Source organism: Montipora capricornis, chromosome 8 (assembly GCF_036669925.1).
Source record: "Montipora capricornis isolate CH-2021 chromosome 8, ASM3666992v2, whole genome shotgun sequence".
NCBI lineage: Eukaryota > Metazoa > Cnidaria > Anthozoa > Scleractinia > Acroporidae > Montipora > Montipora capricornis.
The window spans coordinates 12,266,074-12,274,650 of NC_090890.1; the positions used below are offsets into that span (position 1 = coordinate 12,266,074).

General features: G+C 37.4%; 1 protein-coding gene across 1 annotated transcript; it reads left to right on the plus strand.

Moving 5' to 3' along the window:
- Positions 1-779: 779 nt before the first annotated feature.
- On the plus strand, positions 780-8,248 carry LOC138013672 (uncharacterized). Its single transcript, XM_068860759.1, has 3 exons — positions 780-898; positions 4,043-4,311; positions 8,069-8,248. The coding sequence occupies exons 1-3, from the start codon at positions 808-810 to the stop codon at positions 8,246-8,248; spliced, it is 540 nt and encodes a 179-aa protein (XP_068716860.1). The 5' UTR covers positions 780-807.
- Positions 8,249-8,577: the final 329 nt, after the last annotated feature.

The window sequence follows — 8,577 nt, forward strand, 5'->3', positions numbered from 1 at the left end:
TGTCTTGTAATGCAAAAACAACGCTTTAACCATTGTTTATTACATCCATTTAGAAAACACTGCTGATCCTTTCAATCTGATTTGATCTCAGCAGTGCGATTTATTCCCAAATTGCACTATTTTTTTGCTCTAAATCGCACCATTTCCCCAGCCAATGAGAAAGGAACACTAAAACAAAACTGCCAATCAGATTAAAGGCTTTTTTAAGGTAACCAATCAAATTGCAGGAAAATGAAAGACAAAGAAAACCATTGTGTGGCGAATTTTGCAACTTTTGTTCCCAACTGGATCAACAAAATGTTGGTACTGACTATAGTCCTGTATTTTAGCTATAATTAATGATTGTATGATTTCTAAATGAATACAATAAAGTGGTAATTAAACTTCGTGTCGTGCAATTTTGGTCTGAAATCATACTTGTGATTTGAAAACACACGTATGATTTCAGACCAAATTGTTGATGTATATGACATTGTACCTGTCACCATAAGCAATTAAACATCATGGAACATTTTGGTAATGTATCTGAAGCATGACCCAATGTTCCCGTCTTTAACGAAACTGTTCCCTCTTTTTCTTGTTTCCAAATTTTTTTGCCGTGAAATCGAATGTTCCACTGAAATACTCATTTTCCCAGTGAAATTTCTAGTTTAATTATCTTGATTCAAAACTAAATTTAATACTGCATGCAGCTGCTAATAAATAATTGATCACTGCAATAAAGGCCTTTAATCTGAAAACCAAACCCTCAGACTCTGTTGATATGAGACGACAAAAAATCGTATCACTCCTCGACCTGCTTTAAGCATGATGGGCTGTTACTTTTCCGTTCGTGGCTTGGCCATTCTCTTTTGGCTTTGGTTGGCTTGTGTTGAGAACAAGACGTACGCTGTTCGAGGTTAGAGAAATTTAGTTTGGTCTGTAACTTAACTCAAGATAGAAAAACGGTGCTGAGACATTCCTTGACAGAGGAATATGCAAAGTTGCACCGAATCGCGAGAGGTCTCGATTTTGTTTTCTTTTTTTTTTTTTATCATGGGCTTCGTCGATCCAGAATCAGTTCGATTTCCCTTTGTCTCACAGTTCACAACCTAAAAATAAGATACAGATTCTTTGGCTCATGTATAACATCAAAGAAATTTACTTTGACTATCGGAAACCATAAGTTAACTGTAAGTCTTGCCAAAGGAAGATTATAAAACTGAAGCTAAGACTTGCATTGAAAGGAATTTCTTCACATCGGGTGTGAGCTAACACCAAGTCCCACTGTCATTTTAAACTCTGACAAAAGTTCCTATACAATGCATCTGGTCGATCGCTTGAAGCAAATCCACACTATGTAAGGTTATCTAAGCAAAAAGTTAACCTAAATGTTTTTGAGGCGATATTGACGCCCTGAACAATTGTCAAAAAAACAAAGTTCACCAAACTAGACCAAACTAGTAAACGAAAGCTTTCCTGTCTTTTTAGAGGTTTATGGCAAAAGTTTCATTAAAGTTTCATTAACGCTTTTATTCCAGCTAAGTAAAGATTCCCGAGTTACTGTTTCGTTGCAAAAGCGATGCCCGGCGGCTCTGACATAATTTCAATGAAAGTAATGGACGGCCGATTACATTTTTAGGGGTTGAAAAAAAAATAAACCAAAAAAAGCAAAATTTTTTCTCAAGAGTAATATGCGAAAGAGGTATTAATTTGCCGTTTTTTTCAGTTTGTATTCCTATTCTACAATGCTTCTTGTTATTTATTCGTGGGATACTCTTCTGACGTTTTGCTGTCGCAATATACATTTAATCAACTAAACCCGAGGGCTGTAATGTAAATTACTTACAAATGCAAGGAGCTGTAATATAGGTAATTAACAGATACATATCATATTATTACATCACTAGGCCTCTAAATGAAGCAACAAGAGCAAAATTGGAAATAGGCCATTTTCGAAATATCAAATATTCAGCTTGATAGTGAGGCGGTGAGGGCAGCAATAGAAACAATAGAAACACGTTGGAATGAATGTGAAAAGTATTAACATACAATCCACTTTCCTTTGTTTGTGTCCTCACCGCCTCACTATCAAGCTGAATTTTACTATATCGCAAAAGGCCTTTTGGAGAAGACCGTGCTGTCCGTGCTGTTGAATGCGGTCCGCTAAACTGACCAATCACAGCTTTCTTAAGTTTTATCCAAAAGATATGATAAAACTAATTACTATTCCGTTCTTATTGTTAGCACAGAACACCAAAAGTTAAAATTGACGAAGCAAATTATAAGGGTTGTCAAATTGAATAATGTACCTGTCTTGTAATGCAAAGACAACGCTTTAACCATTGTTTATTACATCCATTTAGAAAACACTGCTGATCCTTTCAATCTGATTTGATCTCAGCAGTGCAATTTATTCCCAAATCGCACTCTATTTTTTCTCTAAATCGCACCATTTCCCCAGCCAATGAGAAAGGGACACTAAAACAAAACTGCCAATCAGATTAAAGGCTTTTTCAAGGTAACCAATCAAATTGCAGGAAAATGAAAGACAAAGAAAACCATTGTGTGGCGAATTTTGCAACTTTTGTTCCCAACTGGATCAACAAAATGTTGGTACTGACTATAGTCCTGTATTTTAGCTATAATTAATGATTGTATCATTTCTAAATGAATGCAATAAAGTGGTAATTGAACTTCGTGTCGTGCAATTTTGGTCTGAAATCATACTTGTGATTTGAAAACACACGTATGATTTCAGACCAAATTGCACTCCACTCAGTTCAATTACCATTATAAAGAAACCTCAAAACAAGACTTCCTGTATTCATGCGTGATCATTGCTCAATCCAAATAACATACAGTAGTTCAACCGTCTCTTAGATTTGGTGCATTTGAACTAATCTCAAAAACGGCAGAAAAACGTTCTCTGGCTTAGAATATCAAAAGACACAATTTTTAGACGACCTGAACTGCAGTTTTCATCCTGACTGCGGCCACTGTTTTTCAAGTTAAGATCTGCATTCAAATTTCTGGCTTATGAATAATTGATCATTGTAGTACCTTTTTCGTGCCATCTTCGTCATGACATGTGTCCGACTTAAATTACGTTCTATTTACAGTAGTTTTCTGCTGACAGCCCCATCTGGGGCTTGGATGATTATGCTTAATACCTTTCATGTATTTCTCACATTACTCGCTTGGGTGGTTGGTTGGTTGCATCTCTGATATGCCGTAAATTAAAGTGACTGCGTGATGCATGCACGATGCAGTTAAGACGGGAGTACACCCGAAAGCCGTTTTCACGCCGCTTAAAATCAGCTTAATGGAAATATCTCGTTCGCGTTTCAAGCAATACAAAAACCTAAGCTCATAACACAAATCAATGTTTTGGGGTGTTTTGTAAATTTATTGGCGATGTTTAGGTATATTTGGGAGAAGATAGTTTTTCTCAAAAGAGTAGTAAAATTTGGAGAAATAAGAAATCGTTCAGATTTGATGTAGTTTAAAAATTATAACTTGAAGTTAAAAACTGATATATGGACACCCAAACAGTCCCCTGCCAACCTGGTGTGCTCTTGGGTTGGGGGCAACTTCGCAACTGTCTGTTAGTGTTCCAAAAATAATTTTCTTTCTTTTATCCCTTCTTTAAAACCTCTTAAAATGCCATTCAAATTCACGTGTACCCCCACTTTCAGCATTCTATTTAACAAACGAAAACTCGAAATCTCCTTCTTCTTCTTCTTCTTCTCACTCAAGGAAACGGGACTCATTATTCTGTAGACGGAGTGAACAACTTTCATTGCGTTTGTTTATCAATAATAGCAATTTCTAAGTTTAATTGAAAATATTGAATGAAATGTAAACGTAAATGCCCGTAAACGATTAAAATGACAACTTAAAATAGGGGATGAAGGGTTTTGTTCTGTAACCCAGCTGGATTCAGTGTTCAAGGAAAGAAAAACATAAAATAAAAGAAAACTGCGCCGAATATAAGTTTTGGCCTAAAAAATTGTTTTAAGATTCATTTGCCAATTATGCCACTTTTACCATTGGTTTGTAGATCTTACTCACAGTGACTGCAAACGCTCTGTGAAGTTTTTTCCATCACGGGAAGGTCACCGCTTGAAAGGTCACGTTTTTAGGACTTTCACCATGGACAAATACGCTACACCCTGTGAACAAGAATGCGTTATGGATCGCAAATGTGTTTCCATCAACATTGGCCCAACAATGGAGGACAAAACTATCTGTGAGCTAAGTGATTCAGATCATTACCAGCACCCCGAAGATCTTGAGTTAAGAAATAAGTGGTCATACAGTTTCACTGAGGTATGAATATATTTAACCCTTTCGACAGTGGTAACCATCGATGTCAGCTCTTTTTATCTTTTGTCGTAAAGGTATCCCTCAGTTTTACATGCACATGTCAACATTTTGCGTGATTATTCCGACTTTTCCAGCTTAGAGCACGAGTTCTTTACACGACAACTAAGCTAGCTAAGATCTACTTGCAATTAGCAATCCTTTAAGCATTTCAATCAACATCTTAAGTGATTTTAAAATCTTAGAATACAAAAGCGACGCGGGATTTTTTTTCTGTTTACTCGCCAAAATTGCAAAGCTAATGGTCGAAACAGTCGTTAATTTTATATTTGTCATACGAAATGATCAGTTTGCCAACTTTCGTGGTAAATTTTTGTTTATGTCTTCAATTGCAAGTTAAGGAAACCGGAATTTTAAAGTTGCAATAAAGAAAGTCAGTGAGTGGTCGAAATGCAATACCATAACTCCTGAGTAGAAAATTAATCCGATTTAAGCGACTTAATATGTTTAGATACCATAATAGCATGACATAGCTTACCTATAGCCAACATAACATTGTTTTTAAGTCACTGACTCTCGCCCTACAACGGAATGTGTGACCATGCCGGCACTGTTTCTGGTGGTCCCTCCTTTACTGCTACCGCAGTGAGTGGGCGCAAGGAATTGTGGTTATGCGGGAATGGAGGAATTAAGATGCGCGGTAAGATCTTGGTACACAGAAGATTAGAACAGTTCCCGGTCCTGCTAGCAGAGGTGTCTGTTTTCTTTTGCGTTCACTGGGATGACGCAAAGCTAAAAGAAAAGAGGCCTCTGCTAACAGGGAATTAGAACAAGTTTGCAGCCTGCTCTTTTTTTTTTTTTTTGTCTTCTGGTTCATTTTCGTTTCTTTGATGCTTCTTTTATCCGTTTATATAAACTTCATCGCAGCTTCGTGAAATAGTATTTTAGTCGCACGAAAAGTAGAATTAATAACCACAGCACTTTGCGCTTCGAAAAGAAGTTCAAGTGAACTCGGAAATGATCAACACGCTCTATGATCTATGCCAATGTTACTCTATTCCCTTTTTTCCTTGAATCTTTCTGGGTTTGATATTTTACTCTACTAACCACATGTCCTCTTAGGGGACTGACTATATACGTTGTATAGTGTCCTCAGAAAGGATGAGTAACATGATTAGTTTTACCAACTTACCTTTTTAAAGCAAACAGATCGCCGCTGCACCTTTTGCAAACGCGAGAAAACAAACATTAAACCCCCTCTTAGTCTCTTGCAACAAAACTGCTTCCTTCTGGATTCAGTTTCAAATTTGGTGGTATGAAAAAACACAAGAACAGATCTTGTTAAATTCAAGTAAAGTCGTATGCGGTTGCTACGTTAGGTCGACTAATGGGCAGGTACTAAATTGCTAAATTCTTGCAGCAAAATAGTATATTTTTTTGCGCTGGTGGGTGGGGGGGTGGGGGGAGGGGGGAAATCTCTTTTTCGGACTTTTCCTTTGCAGCTGCATCAAAGACTCTTCATTCTAAAAGAGATTGCTACTGCTAAAAATTCACTAACAATGTTTTTTCGAAAATGGACTTTTCTTCTGTAAGGAGTTTCTTTATTTTTTATTTGTTCTATCTCTGTTCTCTTTCTCTTCCGGAAGCATTGTAACACGTACAACACGCAGAGAAGCGACGTAATCTGCAGATTGTAATCTTGCTTCTGTACTTCATGTTATTCTTGTCGTTTTGTATATTTGTGTTAAACAAATTAAAAAAAAAAAACAAAGAAAAAATCATTATCTTCCTGCATGATTAAATCAGCTATGATGAGAAAAACTAACGAGTAGCTTCACAAAATGAATAAAACCTTTGCCCCACTTTGGGCGCCATGTTAAAAAAAAACAAAAAACAAAAAAACAGATCGCACTTACTTACGATTCGGAGTCTTCCCAAGGGCAGAGTATATAGTTTCAATCAGACACATGAATCATAGTTCTTGGCGCTTATTAACACCATCTCAAGAAGTACATGTTTGTTTTATTTCTTTTCTCGAGAGGGGTCCAGTTTGGGGGTCCACGTTTTGTACGACGTTTTAAAACCAATCCCTTCAGTAGACCTTTTCACGGTTTCTGACGCCATCTTGTTTTGGGGCAAACGCGGCTTAAATTATAGTAAACCTCTATAACTCCGCTGCACAAGGCACATTGTTTGAAAACTGGATGTTAGAAATCTTCTCATGTCGCTTCAAATTTCGAGAGAATTTGCCTAATTTTCTTTACAAGGATTTATGCGAATTTACAAATTTCGTTTACGGTCGTTATAACTTGATTCTGATCATCATACTTCACGAAAATATTTTCAAAAGAAGTGATTTTTGAGAGGTATTCTCGCTATCCACAATCGTCAGACTTAAAAGGATTTATAATGGTTCAAATTTGGCAAAATTCCCATACATTCACTGTTACACTAATCTCAGCCGTGTTTGCTTCCCCAACCAATATGGCATCAGAAACTACGAAAAGTTGTATTCCACGCACGAACCGAGTAGTAGCCAAAACGCGAGGCCGGGGCCGGGGCCGGGGCCGGGGTCGGGGTCGCGGTCGGGGTCAGGGTGTTTTTTTTTTTTCCAATTTCTTTTTGTTTCAATTTTTGTCCTTATTCTCCTGTAATGTTACATTCGAATGTTCGGCATCTTTCCTTCATTTATGGTGGAAATTAGTCAAAAAAATATGGAACATACAGAAGCTACGAAAGGGATATCCTTGTTTGTTTTTCGAATTAAGAGAATTTCAGAATGAAGTTGGAGTTTTTGTGGGGAATAAATGCTAACTCCTAGAGACACTGAAGACTCGCTGAGCTCCACATTTTAAAACCACATTTTAATGTTTACCTCTTAAAAACCTTCTCCGCAATACAAATAAAACGAAACAGAACATAGCGTGACTGCGTGACGATCATCCCGTTTTTTTCCCTCAAGAAGTAAACATTACAATGCTATTTTAAAGTGTGGAGATCAGTGAGTCTCCCCGCATCAGTTTTTCTGGCAGTTGGCGTATATTTCATAAACTCCAATTTCAGCATTTTCGGAAATTATCTTAATTTTGAAAAACAAACTCCGATTTTCGGAAAGACTAAGTCAGATGCTCGCAAAGACCAACTTCGATTTTAAAACACACACACAAAAAAAACAAAGTCCTATTTCGAGAAAAAAAACTGAGATGTCCCTTAAGAATTTTTATAGCTTCCGTAAGTTCCTTAATGTTTTTAACTAATTTCCACCTTAAGCAACGACAACGGCGACGGCAACGAGAACGTCAGGAATTTGCATATTTAGTGGGTAAAAACAATAGCTTTGCACGCTCTGCACGTGCGTTTTTCACTTTTGTCCATTTCTTTGCCGTTGTCAGCAAAACAACAACGTGAAATAGCCAACTTTTTGGTTTTGTGAAGAAATTTTCATTTTCTCTCCTAAAATGGAGTGGCGTTCCGACTGGTGTCATCTTTGAGGAAATACCACCCCCTTGTCATATTAAAAACGTTGAAATAGTCACGAAGCGATTAAAATAACGCAAATTTACATTTTGAGATGACGTTCTCGTTGCCGTCGCCGTTGTCGTTGCTTAAGCTCCCTACTACCCGCGAACCGTCGGGAGCATTTCTATCATTTAGGTAAACCAGTCTATTTGGTTTCCCCGAATAGGAACAGACAAGGTTATGTGGTGGATAGACGTATCGAATTGCTTCGTCCGTATTTACTTTTCCATATTTTCTCCCTCAGAATCCTTGCAGCAGTAATCCTTGCCTCAACGGCGGAAAGTGTTTTATGGGTTATACCGACAAGAAGTACGTATGTGAGTGTTTGCCAGGATCTAAAGGAGAACACTGTGCAAAAGGTAGACATGAGAAACTTTTTGCTTCTATTTGCTGTTCGTTGTTATGGGAGGGTACGGTAGATTAGAGACAGTCGAGAGGATACAAAATATGCTAAAACAGTGTCGACTTTGAGTGGATGATAAAAACACAGCTTGTGACTTCTAAAAGGACTTCGATTGAAATTTCTTTTATCCAGAAAGGTCAGATCTTTGATGTAATGTATCCTTCGCCCAATTTCCCCGCACAGGACCGCTTTCGGTAGAAGACAATCCAAATAAGAGAAGTGTATCCAAAATGGTGAATTTCTTTAAGTATTATTAGCTAACACCGTGGCCCCAATTTTAGAAAATTAAAAGAAAAATTGAAAAAACGTGGACCCAAAACATGGTCTCTCACGCCTTGCCCTAATATTTC

What these genes read in the sequence shown, in the direction of transcription:
- LOC138013672 (XM_068860759.1), top strand. Translation starts at nt 808, where the DNA reads ATGATGGGCTGTTACTTTTCCGTTCGTGGCTTGGCCATTCTCTTTTGG. An exon ending in CAAGACGTACGCTGTTCGAG is followed by an intron (nt 899 to 4,042) that starts GTTAGAGAAATT and finishes ATTGGTTTGTAG; the next exon opens with ATCTTACTCACAGTGACTGC. An exon ending in GGTCATACAGTTTCACTGAG is followed by an intron (nt 4,312 to 8,068) that starts GTATGAATATAT and finishes TTTCTCCCTCAG; the next exon opens with AATCCTTGCAGCAGTAATCC.